The sequence below is a fragment of the Dipodomys ordii genome, unplaced genomic scaffold (assembly GCF_000151885.1).
Source record: "Dipodomys ordii isolate 6190 unplaced genomic scaffold, Dord_2.0 Scaffold1, whole genome shotgun sequence".
Classification (NCBI taxonomy): domain Eukaryota; kingdom Metazoa; phylum Chordata; class Mammalia; order Rodentia; family Heteromyidae; genus Dipodomys; species Dipodomys ordii.
In genome coordinates this window covers 27,792,463-27,812,088 of record NW_012267217.1, presented here as the reverse complement: position 1 = coordinate 27,812,088, position 19,626 = coordinate 27,792,463, and the positions used below count along the sequence as shown (strand labels likewise).

The 19,626-nt window shown below is 38.3% G+C and overlaps 1 protein-coding gene across 4 annotated transcripts in view; it reads left to right on the top strand.

The window, feature by feature from the left end:
* The window catches only part of Zmym2 (zinc finger, MYM-type 2), a 111,597-nt gene that overhangs the window by 61,526 nt on the left and 30,445 nt on the right, over nt 1-19,626 (top strand). For all 4 annotated transcript variants that reach the window (XM_013010028.1, XM_013010014.1, XM_013010021.1 and 1 more), the window contains 4 exons: nt 4,309-4,459; nt 6,943-7,115; nt 12,499-12,664; nt 13,597-13,631. In XM_013010028.1, coding sequence (XP_012865482.1) covers nt 4,309-4,459; nt 6,943-7,115; nt 12,499-12,664; nt 13,597-13,631 — 525 coding nt within the window. The remainder of the gene's footprint in view (nt 1-4,308; nt 4,460-6,942; nt 7,116-12,498; nt 12,665-13,596; nt 13,632-19,626) is intronic.

The following is a 19,626-nucleotide window of genomic DNA, read 5'->3' as shown; positions in this document are numbered from 1 at the left end:
TTTTTGCTTATGTGGTGCTGGGGAATCGAACCCAGGGCCTCAGGCATGCAAGGCAAGCGCTCTACCACTGAGCGCTATGTATTTATTTTTTGTTGGTCATGGAGCTTGAACTGGGAACCTAGAAACTGTTCCTGGGCTTTTCTTGCGCAAGGGTGATGCTCTATCTACCACTTTGAGCCACAGCACTATTGGTTTTCTGGTGGTTAATTGGAGATAAGAGACTCACAGACTTTTCTGCCTCAAGCTGTCTGAGAACATGATTCTCAAATCACAGTCTTCTGAGTAGCTAGGATTACAGATGTGAGCTGGGCTACCATAACTTTTTTTTTTGGGGGGGTCTGGTTGTGGGGCCTGAACTCTGGGCCTGGGCGCTGTCCCTCAGCTCTTCAGCTCAAGGCTAGCGCTCTACCAGTTGAGCCACAGTGCCACTTCCGGCTTTTTTTTTCCTGCTTATGTGGTGCTGAGGAATCGAACCCAGGGCCTCATGCATGCAAGGCAAGTGCTCTACCACTGAGCCACCTTCCCAGCCCCCTACCATAACTTTTTATAACTGTGTTTAAATAAAAGAATAGAGACCTTTGAATTTTGAAATGTTTATTAGTCTTACCTTCACTGATTTTCCTAATTGTCACAAATTTTGTGTGTCATCCTTTTGCAGGACCATGTTAATCTTCTTTGTATTGTTCCAGTTTAAGTGTATGTGCTGTTGAAGTGAGCACTACTTTGCCATGTTCTTTTGCCACTAGCAATTCTGAGTGCTGATTTTTGTTTTCATAAAGGGGACATTAGTAGATGTGTGGCCTTCACTGCCCACTATATCTTAAGGAGCTCTTACTTTTGGCTGTTATTTTCTTTCAATTTTTGGGATGTGTTGTGATGGGGTGAGAGGTATAGCATGAACTGTATATAATGAAATACAAGGTGTGGAACTAATAGCAAACTGTTTTTGAGCCATCATTTATTAGTGATGATTGGTAAGTTACTCAGTATCTGTGTCTTAGACTGAAGTGAACTACATGATTTGTGAAGTATTTAAAAGGCTCTAATTTTCTTATTTTAGTGCCTGGAAAATTATTTATTGTTTTGTTTGTTCTCTTGAGAGCATTTATACCAGTCATTGTTTTGAGACTGCTTGGCACATCTAGTGATGATTTTAGTGACTAATACCTCTTTAAGTTATACTACCAATAATGTTCAAGTTCCAACAAGAAAGGGGATTGAAGAAAGAAAATCCATACAGAAACAGTATTCATGTGGTATTCAAGATCCTACATAAACTGATTTTTCACAATTCTTGAAAATTAGGTTCTTTTCACCATGTTCATCATTGCTACTCAAGTTTTGTACTTTTGATGTGTTGCTTCTGTTTACATAGATATTAAGTGTTGGAATCAGTTAAACGATACTATTATGGTGAATTAGAGTTGAACTTATCCCACAGAAGGTTGAGTCTGTAAAGTCCTCTTGTTTATTATTGCATTGTTGCCACTTGTGGTTTCTTTATTGTCTTTTTCCTCCTATGAGTTTTATATTCAAACTGGAACATGTTTCCAGTGAGTTTGAATTCATTCCTAGGCTCCCCCTTTTTTTGAGGAGGGGTCCGGTCGTGGGGCCTGAACTCTGGGCCTGGGCGCTGTCTCTCAGCTCTTCAGCTCAAGGCTAGTGCTCTACCACTTGAGCCACAGTGCCACTTCCGGCTTTTTTTTTGCTTATGTGGTGCTGGGGAATCGAACCCAGGGCCTCATGCATGCAAGGCAAGCACTCTCCCATTGAGCCACCTTCCCAGCCACCCCCCTTTTCTTCCCCCCTCTCTTTTTTGTTTTTGGGCTTGTAGGGCTTGGAGCTTGAACTCAGAGCCTGGCACTGTCGCTGAGCTCTTTTGCCCAAGGCTATTTGGCCCTCATGTGTCTGATAAGTGTTAGGTTTTCTTCCCTTTTAATAGAAAATACAGACTAACACTTATCTGCCTTCCTGAAATTTAAATTGTTAATAACTGCCTGAGTGGCCACTTGAAAAGTAGCTTTGCCTGTTGTGGGTTTGGGACTAGGACAAATAATTTAACAATTGCTAACTATATTCCATTTGAGGGAACTACTTACTCTCAGGTTTTGCACATTCCATGTGATAGTCTGTGCCAATATTCCATGATAGACCTGTTACTGTTAAGATGTACCAGGCACATATTTTCTCTCATCTAAAATACTAACAAACATGATAACATATGCAGTGTTTTATGCATATAGACACAAACTCACTAAAATATGGTATACTTAGGGGAGAAATCTAAAGGTGTAACTCCTGAAGAACTAATGAATGGTTTAACAAAATTAATACGAAGAAGTAGAACATGTTGGAGGGGGGCTGGGCACATGAATGAAGGGAGAAAGAGTGAGCAAATACAAACAGTATGTACAAGTTGAACTGTGTAACTAGAGGTTAGGAATGGGAAGGGGAAAATGGGGAGAATGATGGATGGGGTAACATTGATCAAAATGCATTGCATTTATAACCTTACTTAATGGAATTGTAACCTCTTTGTACAACTACTCCCCCTCTCCCTCCACCCCCTGATCCTGGGTCTTGAACTTAGGGCTTGGGCTCTGTCCCTGAGCCTCTCTGTGCTCAGGGCTAGTGCTATACCACTTGAGCCACAGCGCTACTACCAGCTTTTTCTGTTTATGTATTATATGGTACTGTTCTTGTACCCAGGGCTTCATGCTTGCTAGGCAAGCACTCTGCCAAAAAGCCACAATCCTAGCCCTCTTTGTACAACTACTTAATAATAAAAAAGGAAGAATGAGACTTTCAAAGTTAAAAAAAAGTACCAAGAATGTGACTGTGAATCTACTTGCCTATACTCAACAAAGAATATGTTTTGAATGAAAACAATCTTTTTTTATAAATTTTATTTATTTATTTAGGGTCTGGTCGTGGGGCCTGAACTCTGGGCCTGGGTGCTGTCCCTCAGCTCTTCAGCTCAAGGCTAGCGCTCTACCACTTGAGCCACAGCGCCACTTCCAGCTTTTTTCTTTTTGCTTATGTGGTGCTAAGGAATCGAACCCAGGGCCTCAGGCATGCAAGGCAAGCACTCTACCACTGAGCCACCTTCCTAGCCCCCAATTTTTATTTTTTTAAGAGGGGGTTACAGTTACATAAGTCAGGTAATGAGTACATTTCTTTTTGGATAATGTCACCTCTTTCTTTTCTACCAGTAAGAACAGTATTTCTTTGTAGTTATCTCCCTTTATTGTATCTCCCTTTATTTCCTTCTATATCAATTCCAGATTGTCATAGATTGGTTCTTTTTCTCTTTTTGGGTATGGATTTGGGAATGCCAGTCCTGGGGCTTTGAACTTAGGGCTTAGGCACTGTCTCTGAGCTCTTTTTGCTCAAGGATAGTGCTCTACTGCTTGAGCCACAGCTTTATTTCTGGCTTTTTTTTTTTTTTGCCAGAACTGGGGCTTGAACTCAGGGCCTGGGTGCTGTTCTTGACCCTCTTTGTGCTCAGGTTGGCGCTCTACCACTTGAGCCACAGTGTCACTTCAGGCTTTTTGTGAATGGTTTATGAGTCTCGGGTACTATTTTGCAGGCTGGCTTCAAACAGTGATCCTCAGATCTCAGCCTCCTGAATAGCTAGAATTATAGGTGTGAGCCAACAATGTCTTGGACTGTTTCTGGTTTTGGTAGTTAATTGGAGATAAGAGCCTCAGGGACTTTCCACCAAAGTGTCCTGAGTAGCTAGGATTACAGATGTGAACCACTGGTGCTCAGCTTGCCATCATATTTTTATGATAATAGCTTTCATCCTTTAACTGAGTAATTTTACAATGGTCAGTAGTGTTGAATTTTGTGAAGTTTTTTTTTTTTTTTTTTGGTAGGTTGTGGGGCTTGAACTCAGGGCCTGAGTGCTGTACTTGAGCTCTTTTGCTCAAGGCTAGTACTCTACTACTTAAACTACAGCTCTACTTCTGGAGATAAGAGTCTTATGGATTTTCTTGGACTTATCCTGCCTGGGTGGCTTGCTTCAAACTGTGAACCTCAGATCTCAGCCTTCTGAGTAGCTAGAATTAGGGTGAGCCACCAGCACCCAGCTGGAGCTATGTTTATATTTAGCAGTGAATTGGTTCGTTTAAGTGCCTTTGGTTTGAAGAAAATGTATCTCCAAATATCTTAACATTAAATTGGCAAATTATTTCATTATGTTTCTCTTAAATTGGCTTGTATACCTTATTTTTGTTTTGTTAATTTTTTAAACTTGTTCTTGAGCTGGTTGTCAGATACTTACCAAGGTTCTCATTGTGCATTTAGAACAAAGTACATCAGTTCTGCAGCAAAACTTGTTCAGATGACTATAAGAAGTTGCACTGTATAGTTACATATTGTGAATACTGTCAAGAGGAGAAGACTCTTCATGAAACAGTAAATTTCTCTGGAGTTAAGAGACCTTTCTGTAGTGAAGGCAAGTGTATATACAGTATTGGTCATAATTTATATTGATCTTTAATGTTTTCTGTTTGTTATATTTTTATTATCTTTAGTAATATAAAGCGGTTACCATTAAAAACATGACATTTAGTGTTTTTTGCCAGACTATTCTGAACAGATGTTCAGAGTAGCTGTATAATTTTAATGCCACTGAACAAAACAAGTTTACTTTTTTAACTGACTTGTTATTTTACAGGTATTGCAGATTTCTGGTTCTTAATATTTTACCACTAAAAATATACTATGCACTTTTTCCCATTGCAAGTAAATTTTAATAATAATGCACTGATATGCCCTGTCATCTTAAATTTCTACATTATGGCCTGAAAGATGATTTTCCAAGTGAGTTAGAATTCTTTCCCATTAGCTCCATTTTCCTTTCTCAGCTTAGTACCTAGCCTACAAAATTTCTATCTGTAAGTCGAACATCCTTACTTAAAATCAAAACTGTTGAGCATTAACATGATGCTTTTAAAAGTTTTTAGATTAGGGAAGCTCAAATCACTGAAGACTATGCCAGTATTCCCAAATACAGAAATCTCCAAAATGCAAAATTTTTCTGGTTTCAAGTACTTCAGGTAATTTAATATGTACCAGAAAGAAAATTACATTAAGCCACAGTTCTATAGTGGGAAAACTTAGGGGAGCATTGGATTCTGTTAAATAGAGCATATTGGAGAATTTCCTTCTCACTTTGTTACTGTCGTGCCAGGAAGCAGATTGTAAAAAAGAACACTAGTTCTAAATCTACTTTCCACAGAGCTTAGGGTTTTTGTCATTATTAGTATGTCACAATTTTCATTTGTAATACTGTTATGTATGTAAGGTGGTACCTCTTAAGAAACTAGCATTCCTATTTTAAGTTTAATTGGTACATTTCACCAACAGCCATGTTTCACTGTTATTGAAGAGCAAAGCTATAACAAAAATGAAAATCCTAACATGTTAAAAGAATATTAAGTGTACTTATTTTGCACCTGAATTTTTATCTAATAGCAGTCTTACCAAATCATAAATATGAACCTATTGGTGTTGATTACATGTGCATCAGTGATCCTATAGCATTTAAATTTCAATGTGTGTTTTACTAAAATGATTTGAGAGCAGCAGATACATAATTTACACTGAATAAAATATAGGTTTCATTTGGAGGGCCTTAAAGATTTAGATTAATAATAACAGACTTAAAAGGATATACATTAAAAAAATGAATGGCTTATTTTGTCCTCCTTTCTCTTATTGCACCTAGTTTTCTTTTAAACCTTTCAGAAATAAGGAGATATACACCTAGTTAAGTAAAAATCTAGTTAAGGGCTGGGAATGTAGCTTAGAGGTAGAGTGCTTGTTTAGTATGCATGAAGCCCTGGGTTCAATTCTTCAGTACCACATACATAGGGAAAAATAATACAGGGAAAAAAAGCCAGAAGTGGCACTGTAGCTCAGAGTGCTAGCCTTGAGCCAAAGAATGTCAGGGACAGTGCCAGGCCCTGAGTTCAAGCCCCAGGACTGGGGAAAAAAAAAAATCTAGTTAAATAAAGGTAATAGAGGTAAACTTACAAAATGTTTTAAAATATAATTCAAGAATAGTGTATAAATGAGGATCTAGAGCTCAAAGCCAGCATGAGCTATATATGAAAATTTAAAAACTAAGTGCAGGCTGGGAATGTGACTTAGTGGTAGTGCCTAGCATGCATGAGGTCCTGGGTTCAATTCCTTAGTACCACATAAACAAACCAGAAAAGTCATTACACAAAATTTTAAAAAGCTCCCCAAAACTGCAGGATGCTGGTAGCTCACACCTGTAATCCTAGCAACTCAGGAGGATGAGATCTGAGGATCGCAGTTCAAAGCCAGCCCCAGCAGGAAATTCCATGAAAGTCTTATCTCTAATAAATCACCAGAAAAACCAGAAGTGGCACTTTGGCTCAAGTGGTAGAATGCTCGCCTTGAGCTGAAGAGCTGAGGGACAGCACCCAGTCCCAGAGTTCAAGCCCTATGTTCAACAAAAATCAGACAAAAAAACTAAGTGGAACCTTAATCATATCTTAAAACAATGCATTTATTCCTTCAGTAAAGGAAGAAATTTTAGCTGACATGTCTCCTTAGGCAACATCCATCCATTTTCAGTGGTCTACATTATCTAAAATGCTTTTTGTAGGGTACTTACTCCAGTGTTTAAGATTCTATTGAAGTAGAATGAAGAACAGTCCTGAGAAATTAATCTTAAAGCAGTAATTTCTTGACTCCACATAACATATAAAAATATGTAATATATTTTTAATAGATTCTGATCTAGTTTTTACAGGCTGAAATTATGGTAAATTTAGTTTCAGTAAGGAAAGAGATAGAACTATATGCAAATTCATTGGATATTTAAAAAACTAATTAAATGGTAATGTTTGTCTCAGCTGAAAAAAATTTTTAATTTTTTAAAAATATTTAATATTTATTTTTCAGGCTGCAAACTACTGTACAAGCAGGATTTTGCAAGGCGTTTAGGATTAAGATGTGTTACATGCAACTATTGTTCTCAGCTGTGTAAGAAAGGTGCAACTAAAGAACTTGATGGTGTTGTGAGAGATTTCTGTAGTGAAGATTGCTGTAAAAAATTTCAGGATTGGTACTATAAGGCAAGTAATGACTTTTATTACTTTGTCGAATCTTTTCAAAATCTTTGTAGCGATTACCCTAACAAATATAGTAACTCATTTATTTTTACCATAAACACACTTTCTGCCTGGCTCTGACCATACTGTATATTAAATTACTTTGTCAGTTCAGTTTTTTATAGCTTTAAGTACAATTCTCAACCATACATATGTGCCCATGTGCCTTCCCCCAACTTGCTTGCCCTTTAGGCTGTGTCTGTGTTCTCCTTGTTCTCAGTGATACAGCTGTTTTAATAAAGTAGATTAATTATTTCCCAGAATTTATTTTGACTTTATTTCACTACATAGAAACATTTTTTTTCTCCGTAATGGGGCTTGAACTCAGGGTCTGGGTGTTGTCCCTCAGCTCTTCAGCTCAAGGCTAGTGCTCTACCATTTGAGCCACAGGGCCACTTCCTGTTTTCTGGTGGTTTATTGGAGATGAGTCTCACGGACTTCCTTGCCTAGGCTGGATTTGAACTGCGATCCTCAAATCTCATCCTCCTGAGTAGCTAGGATTATAAGCATGCACCACCGCCACCTGGCTTACATGGAAATATTTTTGATGATTCCATTATTAATGTTGAACATTACCAGTAATTGTTTTGAGTAGTTATTTTATAAAATACCTGGATTTTTTTATTTGTTTTGCTTTCTTTTTAATAAAACTAGGGTTTGACACACATCTCTTATTTATACCTTCTGTGTAGTTGGGATGACAGGTAAGTACCTTATATCTTATGACAATTACCAGACTTATTTCTAGTTATAATAAAATCACTCATCCCAAACTGGCCACTGGTGGTTCACACTTGATCCTAGCTACTCAGGAGGCTGAGATCTGAGGATCATTGTTTGAAGCCAGCCCAGGCAGAAAAAGTCCATGAGAATGCTCTTATCTCTAATTAACTACTCAAAAAAAAAAAAAACTGGAAGTGGTGCTGTGGCTCAAGTTGTAGAATGTTAGCCTTGAGCACTTTGAGGCTTAGGAGCAGAGCCTAGGCCCTGAGTTTAAGCCCCAGAACTGGCAATCAAAACAAAAAAAAGATCCTTCCTTCCTTCCTGTCCTGGGGCTTGAACTCTGGGCCTGGGCGCTGTCCCTCAGCTCTTCAGCTCAAGGCTAGCTAGCACTCTACTACTTGAGCCACAGTGCCACTTCCAGTTTTCTGGTGGTTTATTAGGAATAAGAGTTTCACAGCCTTTTCTGCCCAGGCTTGCTTTGAACCACTATCCTCAGATCTCAGCCTAAGTTGCTAGGATTACAGGCATGAGCCACTGGCACCCAGTTTTGGTATCTTAAGTTTTCAAAGTTCTATCATGCCTGCCTTTTTCCTTAATCTTTCTTGAGTGTCACAGCTCAAGAGATTGCCAGCACTGATAGCTCAAGCCTGTAAATCCTAGCTACTCAAGAGGCTTGTGATTTGAGATACTTAGGAGGCTTGAAATCTGGGAATTGTAGTTTGAAGCCAGCATATGCAGAAAAATCTGTGAGACTCTACTTAACTAGCAAAAACCTGGAGGTAGAGCTGTGACTCAAGTGGTAGAGCAAAAAAGCTAAAGGATAACATTCTGTCCCTAAGTTTAAGCCCCCGTATCTGTACAAAAAAGGGAGTTGGGGGCTGGGAAGGTGGCTCAGTGGTAGAGCACTTGCCTTGCATGCATGAGGCCCTGGGTTCAATTCCTCAGCACTACATAAGCAGAAAAAAAAAAGCTGGAAGTGGTGCTATGGCTCAAGTGGTAGCGCAGTAGCCTGGAGCTGAAGAGCTGAGGGACAGCGCCCAGGCCCAGAGTTCAGGCCCCACGACTGGGCCCCCAAAATTTTTTTTTTTAAAAAAGGGGGAGTTGATGAGAGGGCACTTCTCAGCCTTAACACCTCTCCCATAGAAGCACAAAGCATTGAGTTCAAATCCTAGTATTGTACAAAAAGAAAAACATCCTTCCTGCATTTTTAATATGTTACCCAAGTAATTTAATAATCTGAATTTTAGTTCCTACTACCCATTTTCCAGGACTCTTGTGAAAATTATAGAAAGAATTTACAGTAAGTATACTTTGAGAGCTGAACGGTACTTAGTAGTATTGGGCTTTTTTTTTTCTTTTCTTTTTTGTCAGTTGTGGGGCTTGAACTCAGGGCCTGGGCATAGTCCCTGACTCAAGGCTAGCCCTCTACCACTTGAACCACAGCTCTACTTCCCATTTTCTGATGGTTAATTGAAGATGAGAGACTCCTGGACTTTTCCTGGAACCATGATCCTCATATCTCAGCCTCCTGAGTAGCTAGGATTACAGGCATGAGCTGACAGCACCCAGCTAGTTTTGGACTTTTACTTTAGCTTTTCAGTAAATGAGATAATCAAGCCATACCATCACTATTTCCTTCAAATCTGCCTCCTTTTCACCTCCTTTTGTTTAACTTTTCTCAACTATAATTAGTTAAAAAATAAGAAGAAATTGGAACCTAGAACACTATGGTTACTTAAGTGTGGTCTTTGGGTAAATATTTTACATGGGGACTTTAAAAAAATGTATATGACTGAGGTGTAGGTATTCAGTGCTGCTATTACTGAGCTTACCATGTAATACAACAATATATAGGGCCTGGGCGCTGTCCCTCAGCTCTTCAGCTCAAGGCTACCGCTGTACCACTTGAGCCACAGCACCACTTCTGGCCTTTTCTATTTATGTGGTGCTGAGGAATTCAACCCAGGGTCTCATGCATGGGAAGCAAGCTCTCTACCACCGAGCCACCTTCCCAGCCCCAAGATTCATAAGTTTTTGAGAAGTGTCTTGTCTAAAAATCTTCAGCTAATTGTTGTAGTTTGTACTAATAAGTGTTTGTTTAATATTTATTCAGCAAGATAAATATCTGACCCATAGAAAAAAGAGAGCCTATGACACACTTGGAAGAGTATGTTTATTATTATGACTTATAAAGACTTGTAAACAAGTATATGAGACTACTAAAGACTTGTAAACAAGTCTGATAAATGATTAAATATTTGTTAATATCCTAGATGGTGATTTGTTTTTGAGAGGGGGGTAAGTAGTACTGGTGATTAGCCCACATCTCATCTATGCAAGTGCTTTACTTCTGAACTACTACCTCTTCATGCCCTTTGACTAAGAATTTTGAAAATTGAAGTTCATAAAACAGATTTCACAATCCCACAATATAGAACACCCCCCCCCTTTTTTTTTTTTTTTTTCGGTCGGGGGCTTGAACTCTGGACCTGGGTGCTGTCCCTCAGCTCTTCAGCTCAAGGAGAGCGCTCTATCACTTGAGCTATAGCGCCACTTCTGGTTTTCTGGTGGTTTATTGGAGATAGGAGTCTCACCTTTCCTGCCCGGGCTGGCTTTGAACCGCGATCCTCAGATCTCAGCCTCCTGAGTAGCTAGGATTACAGGCGTGAGCCACCAGAGCCCGGCTAGAACACCCCATTATTTAGAGCAATCACAATCACTGTTATTATGAACTGCAAAGTACTTAGGAATTTTGCTAAAGCAACAAATATTAAGTTTTTAAATTGAAGATTGAATTTAAGAGTTACAGTAAACATAATTATGAAAAGAACTGTATTTGAAATGAATCCCATGTCTTTTGGTCCATTCACTGATTGATATGTTAAGAAATAGTAAATATGGACAAAATCTCAGGAAAAAAGGAGTTCTTTAAAAACTAAAGCCTGTCCTGCAAGTGTAATTGTAGCATGAAGTTTGGGTTTTTTCATGTGAAGTCATAAATCAGTTGTTCCTAATCATATTACTAGATGCAGGTCAGCTTGAATGTCTTAAGAGAAGCATTTTGTCAAATAGGCTGAGTGTTTTACTTACATTAAAATTCAGTGTATTTACAAAAGCTGTAAACCAGGCCTATTAGTGCTAACCACAGGCTATGTTCTTACACTGATTATATATAGAAAAAGGAGGCAGAGTAAACCTCAGCCCGGGCCCTGTGCCTGGTTTATATTGCAAATGGGGAGACATGAGATGAGGAAAAAGAAAAGGAAAAAAAAAGCTTTAAACCATTAGAAAGTTAAAATAATTTAACATTATCAATTGTCTGTTGGCTTGCTTTAAAATTAACTTACACAACTAAAGTAAATCTATTTATTCATTAAAAGTTTCCAAATGGTATAATTATAGGAGACTTTTACCTGAATTAATGTTTGTGTTTGCTTTGTTTTGTTCTTGAGACATACCTCAGAATGACTTCAAACTTGTAGGTTTCCTGCCTCAGTTTCCCAAGTGCTGAGATTATAGACATGTACCACCAAGCCAAGCTTGAAAATTATTTTAAAATAATGAAATTGGTTATATCAGTTTGATCTATTAGTGTTCATTATCTTCACTTTTTTTTGGGGGGGGGGGTCCGGTTGTGGGGCCTGAACTCTGGGCCTGGGTGCTGTCCCTCAGCTCTTCAGCTCAAGGCTAGCACTCTACCACTTGAGCCACAGTGCCACTTCTGGGTTTTTTCTTTTTGCTTATGTGGTGCTGGGGAATCGAACCCAGGGCCTCAGGCATGCAAGGCAAGCGCTCTACCACTGAGCCACCTTCCCAGCCCTATCTTCACATTTTTAATATTGGTCTTTGGCATCTAGTAAATATAGAAAAAGACTGTCAGCCTGGCAATAGTGGCTCATACCTGATACTGTAAGTACTAAAGGAGGCTGAGTTTGAGAGGATCATAGAAAATCTCTGAGATTCCATCTCCAAAATGACTAACAAAAAACAGCATTGGATATGTCTCTCAAGTAGCAGAGCACATTTCAGCAAGCAGAGCTGAGCAAGAGGCTTTGAGGCGAATGGGAAAATGTTGAAAGGGATGTTATCGATCAACATGCATGTCATAAACTGACATGTTGTGCTTAAAGATAATAAAAATATAAGTTCAAACCCCTGTACTCAAAAGGGGGCTTCTCATTCCAGTTTTATATATTATGGATAGTAAAATCTATCCATGTGTAAAATTATATATATATATATATATATATATATATATATAATTTTTTTTAAATTTTCGGTCATGGGACTTGAACTCTAGGCCTGGGTGCTATTCCTTAGCTCTATAGCTCAAAGCTAGTGCTCTTGAGCCACAGCGCCACTTCCAGTTTTCTGGTGGTTTATTGGAACTAAGAGTCTCATGAACTTTCCTGCCAAAGCTGGCTTTGAACTGTGATCCTCGGATCTCAACCTCCTGAGTAGCTAGGATTATAGACATGTGCTGCTGGCACCCATCAAATTATAATTTTTTATTAGACAGTTTTATCATATTTGTTAGTAATCACTAATCAGTCATGAATACTTAACAAATGTGATACTTTAATTACTTTAATTTTAAGTGTCTGAAATCCCTTTCTTATTAAAGGCTGCAAGGTGTGACTGTTGCAAATCTCAAGGAACTCTAAAAGAGCGAGTGCAGTGGCGTGGGGAAATGAAACATTTTTGTGATCAACACTGCTTATTACGTTTCTACTGTCAGCAAAATGAGCCCAACATGACAACCCAGAAAGGACCTGAAAACTTACATTATGGTATGTTGCAATTCTTGTGGTAACTCGTGAACAATCTATGTCAGAATTGCTTTTTTCTTAAATTTGAATCCATGGCACTGATAACAGCTTATTTTAGAGATAGTTTAATAGCAATTCAAATTCCATGTTTCTCCTGGAGAAAGTAGTCCCTATAATGTTTCTATAGCTACATTGGCTTTTACTTACTCACTTTCAAAGTTTTCGTATAGGAAATCTTTAAAAGTATAGTATACTTTAAATCTTTAAAGTATAGGAAAAATAAAGCTTAGTTAGGCTAGAGAGAAGCTAAACAATTATGGCAAGAAGTTTAGAAAGAATAATCACTTTGCTGTCAAGTGACATGTAATTTTAATTAGTTTTACTTGTGTAAATAAAGTGTTTTGTGTTGGGTAATTTTAAATGAAACTTTTTGGCCAATAGTGTCTTATGTGCTAAGTCTATGTTGTAAGTTCTAACAACAAATACCTTTCATAACCTGTAAGTGTATGTGTGTGCACGCATGTGTGCGTACATGTATGCTGCCAATTTTGGGGCTTGATCCCATGGGATGGGTGCTGTCCCTTAGCTTTTCATTTTACCACTTGAGCCATACTTCCAACTTCTAGTTTTTTGGTGGTTAGTTGGAGATTAGAGTCTCATGGACTTTCCTGCCTGGTCTGACCTCAAACTGAACCTCAGATCTCAGCTTCCTAAGTAGCTGGAATTACATGTATGAGCTACCAGTGGCCTGCTAACCAGTAACTTTTGATTTTATTTAAATCAAAACTAAATCTAAGGACATAGTAGGTATCCTCTATAACTGTACATTTATTTACAGTCTACTCAAATTTGAATTTTTTTCTTAAAATAGTAAAAATTCTTTTGGTTAGTAACATTTTGAAAAACTCAAGAAAGTGCTATTTGTCTTAATGAAGTTCATTTGTGTTTTGTAGATCAGGGCTGTCAGACATCACGAACCAAAATGACAGTAAGTATTGCTTAAGTAGAGTACTAAGTTGTAATTTTGTAATGATTTGGCCAATTTAATCTGATTATTACCATAAAATTATACTTTCCTTTGAGACAGTAGAAGCATTTAGCTGAATTACTAGTACCAGAGACTTCCATATATACTTAGGAATATATAATGAATTAATTATAGCTTCTACCTACACTAGGGAAATAGATATATAAATGCTATTTGAGTTGAAATTTCTCTAATAAAATAGTAGTAATAGTGTGTTTGAAACGATAGACTGTCTTTGTTAAAGAATATGAATAAGGTGACTTTAAACAGTTGAGTAGTTGCTAGGTAGATAGGTATGACTAAGAGGAATAAAAAGCTTGCATGTTTGTCAGAACTATACACAAGGATATTTGTGGAAATTTGGTAGAATAATAGAAAGTGAGGGTGAAAGATAGTTATGATAGATTATTTATTTCTTAAGTAGGGGCCTAAAGATCTCTGTTGCTAGCTAGAATCTGTTCAGTGTTTTAAGTTTCAGTTGTACACATGTCCTCTTTTATTTAATCTTTTCCTTTATTTTTTTTTCATAATGTACAGAATTTTGCTTTTAAATTACTAGCATTTAAGAAATCTTAAAATGTAATGAAGACTAAAAAGTCACTGCAGTACTTTTGATATACAGCTGCCTGCTTTGGATATACCTACTCTGAAATTTCTGTCACCTGTAAGCAAGTAAACGCAGTGCTTTAGGCATTTTATTTCCATTACAATAAGCTTCCAGCTTAGTTCTTTTTCTTTTTCCGAATAAATCAGTTCTTAGTTCCTCGATCTAGCAAGAATCAAATTCTTTAATCCTAACCTAGAAATTCTTTTTTTTTTCCCCCCCGGTCTTGGACTTGAACTCTGGGCCTAGGCGCTGTCCCTCAGCTCTTCAGCTCAAGGCAAGCGCTCTACCGCTTGAGCCACAGCACCACTTCCGGCTTTTTTCTGTTTATGTGGTGCTAAGGAATCAAACCCAGGGCCTCATGCATGCAAGGCAAGCACTCTCCCACTGAGCCACCTTCCCAGCCCAGAAATTCTTTATATTACTTTAGAAGACTAAGAATCATCTTCAGTTGACTATAATATGTAGCCAGAGATGAAACCATTAACTACATAGTTGTTTCTTGACTTTCCCAAATGATTTAACTAACTAGTATTGCAAATACTGGAGGGGGGAAAAATCCAGAAAATTTAAATAAAATAAAAATTTGAGCCGGTCACTGGTGTCTCACGCTTGTAATCCTAGCCACTCAGGAGGCTGAGATTGGAGTATCTTCGGTTTGAAGCCACCTGGGGCAGGAAAGTCAGTGAGATTCTTATCTTCAATAAACTACTCAGAAAAAAACAGAAGTAGTGCTGTGGCTCAAGCAGTAGAGTGCTAGTTCCAGCCCAGAGAGGCTCAGAGACTGTGCCTAGGCCCTGAGTTCAAGCCTCAGAACCGCAGGCCCCCCATCCAGCCCCCCCCCCCAATTGAAACTGTCATATGCAAAGCACTATGCTGAATTTATACACATGAAGTGATGTAAGCATTCCCTATGATAACCTCTTGCCATTTCACACTCAGTCTCTGTCTTCTGCAGTTCTTGTTTACTGACCGCCTAATATCTTATGCTTTGTAGACAGTCTTACGATTGTGTCTGTATTGAACAGGTAGAGTCCCTAAGCTAGTAAATGGCAACTCTTTACAAAGTCCCTAAATAACCACCATTTATATAACATTTGCACTTAAGTATTCCAAATCATCTAGAGATGATTTAAATTGTGCTGTTAGGCAACTACATTGCCCTTGAATTTGAGCCTCTGCCTAGTTTGGTGCTCCAGGACCCTTTGGGAGAGTCCTTCAAGAAACTCTCCCTCAGCCATGTCCTTGTGGCTCATGCTATGCAGAAGGCTGAGATCTGAGCATCACAGTTTGAAGCCATCCTGGACAGTAAAGTCTGTGAGAAGTGTGTGTGTGTGTGTGTGTGTGTGTGTGTGTGTGTGTGTGTGTGTGCATCACAGTTTGAAGCCATCCTGGACAGTAAAGTCTGTGAGAAGTGTGTGTGTGTGTGTGTGTGTGTGTGTGTGTGTGTGTGTGTATCCTGCACAGTAAAGTCTGTGAGAAGTTGTGTGTGTGTGTGGTTTGTTTTGCCAGTCCTGGGGCTTGAACTCAGAGCCTGGGCACTGTCTCTGAGCTTCTTTTGCTCATTACTCTTATCACTTGAGCTACGTGTCACTTCCAGCTTTTTCTGTTTATGTGGTACTGAGGAATCGAACCCAGGGCTTCATGCATGCTAGGCAAGTACTCTACCACTAAGTCATATTTCCAGCACTGTGGGTTTTTGTTGTTGTTGTGTTTTGGATTATTTTTTGCCAGTACTGGAGCTTGAACTCAAGGTCAAGGGTCTGTCCCTTAGCTTTTTCTTTTTTTTTTTTTCCCCTGTTCAAGGCTTTTCTCTACCACTTAAGCAATAGGTTCACTTCTAGATTTTTTTTTGTTGTTGGTTAATAGGAGAAAAGAGTCTTATGGACTTTACTACCTTGCTGGCTTGGAACTGCTAGTCTCAGCTCTCAAGCCTCCTGAGTAGCTAGGATTACAAACAGGAGCTACCTGTAAGGCTATCTGTAAGGCTCTTATCTCTAAAAAGCCAAGGGAGAGTAAGAGGCTCTGAGTTCAAACCCCAGTATTGGCATTAGAAACAAACAAAAAAATAGCAAAACAAAAACAGTGTTCTCAAAAGTTTTTGTGAAGGGTAAGTCTGACAGGGGAATAATTTTGAAATACATTGAAAGTATATATAAACAAACTAAGTATTATTTTCATCTTAAACCATATTGTATGCCATATTATATGACAAAATGATTAGTGAAAAGACGTCAGAGTGCCATTGTGGCTATTGCTTTGTCTTATAAAGCCCTCTCCCATTTTTCCTTTGAAATCATGTAACTATCTTACCTTTAATATTTTGTGCAACTTAATTCACTCTTCTTTAGCTTTTTTCATTTATAGAATCAAGATAGAATTGTTTTTTTTCACCTCAGCTTTGTCACATGTTAGTCATTTTTCTTCCTGAACACGTACAGGTGAAGTATATGTAATTAATAATACAGGCTTTAACATTGGAAGAATCTATTTGAATTCTAACACTGTGACCCTTGCCAGATTATAGAGCACCAATTTTTACAGGTTTGATGTCTGCAAATGTCACCAACTTTAATTTCTCCCCTTTTCATGTGGTAGTACTGGGTTTGAATGCAGGACCTTGGTGCTTGCCAGGCTGTCACTTTATAATTTCAGCAATGCTTTTTGGAGATTATTTTGAAAAGAGATAATCCTCCAGATGTCAGCTTCCTGTGTATCTAGGATTAAAGACTTGAGCTCCTGTCACCTGACTAGAGCAATTTCTATGGTTAATTAACATAATGTAATACTGCTGAATTGCCACAGATACATTAAATAATTCTAGAACATTTGTAAGTTTTGAATTTCCTTGTTCTTTTTTTTTGGTCATTTGTGGGGCTTGAACTATGGGCTTGGACGCTGTCCCAGTGCTCTTCAGCTCAAGGTGAGCATTCTACTGCTTGCGCCACAGTAACACTTCCGGTTTTCTAGTGGTTTATTGGAGATAAGAGTCTCATGGACTTTCCTGCCAAGACTGGCTTTTAACTGCGATCTTCAGATCTCTGCCTCCTCGGTAGCCAGGATTACAGGCGTGAGCCACTGGTGCCTGGCTAATTTCCTTGTTCTTAAATGAGGATATCAGTTTTTTTTTTCTTGGAAATATAAAATTTAAACCCCCTTAGTGCCTGACACTGACTGTTAAGTTTTTGTCCCCCATTATACAGTTGAGAAGAGTATAGCACTAGCTATTGATTCACTCAAGGTCTAATAACGTTAGAACTAAGTTCCTTAGTTCTGTGTTCAAGACTTCCTGTCTCTGATTAATATATAGTAACTAATTCTCTGCCAGCCTCCTTGACTGTGTGTGTGTAAGTGTGTGTGTATATATAAGTTAATGAACTATTCACTTTTAGTACATACCTTTGCAGACTTTTAAAACAAAAGGTCCCGATTCTTCTAGTCAATTCTATGCAAGGTCATGTTTTCTCCACAGCATTAAACCCCTAGCCCCCTGAAAAAGATTCTTTTACTACAACTAGCTTTCATTACTTCTGGAGACTGTGAATTTCTCCACTTTCCTGGATCAGCATCTATGGAACTTTGATGTGTTTGCACATTTACTTGACATGTATGTTCCCACTTGAGGTAGATCAGGGCAGTTGTTCCTTCTGGTTTCATCTTCCATGCTGTGAACTAGTGTCGTGTTTTGTTTCTAATTCCCCCCCCCCATTTTTGTGCTTTTATTGGTGATTTTGCTGTCCACAAGGGCTGTCAAGTGTGGCGCTGAAATGCTGTTATCAAGCATCCCTGAATACAAAAAAGTCCATACAGTCATGAGTTAGAATGCTGTGAATTTAATATTAATGAAATAATAACAATCAAAGGAAGAATCATTGCACAAGGCCATTTCAAAAGCTACCTAAATGTATAGATTGATCCGATTATGACCCATTTATAGAAGCATAGTGAAGAGCATTGTTGTGAGACTTTGGGTGCACAACAAGTTAATCAGGATTAGGAAAATGTTAACTCCTCATCTAGTGCTTGCTGAGGTGAGGGGGGTTCTGTTGATCAGACACTATTAGAGAATATTATACTAAGTATTACACATGGAAAGGGTTATGACAACTAGTTTTTAGTGCTAATCAGATTGTATGCATGTGTGCTCGCTTGTCTTAGAGCTTGAACTCGGGGCCTTTTTGCTTTTCCTGAGCCTTTTTGCTCAAGGATAGCATCTACCACCTGAGCCATAGCTCCACATTTAGCTTTTTTGGTAGTTTATGGACTTTCTTATTCAAATTGGCTTCTAACCAAGATCCTCAGAACCAAGATCTTGAATAGCCAGGAATACAAGCATGAGCTACTGGCTCCTGGCTTTTTTTTTTTTTTTTTTAAATAAAGGTGTTAGGAAACTTGTAAGTGGCCTTCACAGCCCCTGAAACTTTGAAGCTTTAAATAATCCAGTTTGCACAACTTTGTCATTAATTCTGTGAACTTCTTTTAAGTACAAACCATATGAAATACTGTGCGCAGAATCCATGAGCACTTGATTAATAAAATTTTTTGTTGGAGTATGACAAAAAAATGCATGGATAATGTTTGAAATATTCTGGGACTGATTCTATAACTGCATTATGCTAGAAGTTGAATACTACCTCCAGAGTGAAAACTTTGCCTTCCAAAGTTTTATTGTTCATTGCTTATTATTGTTAATTATTCATTGCTCCAGAGAACTGAAAATAAACACACCCTTGTATGGCAAGTTTTTTATGGCCCAACACTGTCTTTCAAAAGCCTGAGTTTCAAAATGTCCAAGATTAGTTACTTTTCTCATCACTGTGACTAATGCCTGACATCAATCTAAAGGAGAAAAAAGACTTATTTGGCTTACCATTTTAGAGATTTCAGTCCACAGTGCTTGGCTTATTAATTCTGAGCCCATGCTAAGGCAGAACATCATGACATTGGAAGTGTGTGGATTGAAAGGCTGTTCACCTTCATGGTAGACAGCAGAACAGGGGAATATAGAAAGGGACCATGACATGTCTCCTGTCACCTACTTCTTTCAGGTAGGCCCCACATCCTGCCTTTCACCACCTCCCAGTAAGTATTATGAATCTATTAAGGGGTTAATTCATTCATTAAGTCTGAACCCTTATGATTTTATCATCTTTAGAAACAACATCGCTGACACACACAGAGATGTGCCTTATCAATCTCCTAGACCTTTTCTTTCTTTCTTTCCTTTCTTTCCTTCCTTTCTTTCCTTTCTTCCTTCCTTTCTTTCTTTCTTTCTTTCTTTCTTTCTTTCTTTCCTTCTTTCTTTCCTTCTTTCTTTCCTTCCTTCTTTCCTTCTTTCTTTCTTTCTTTCTT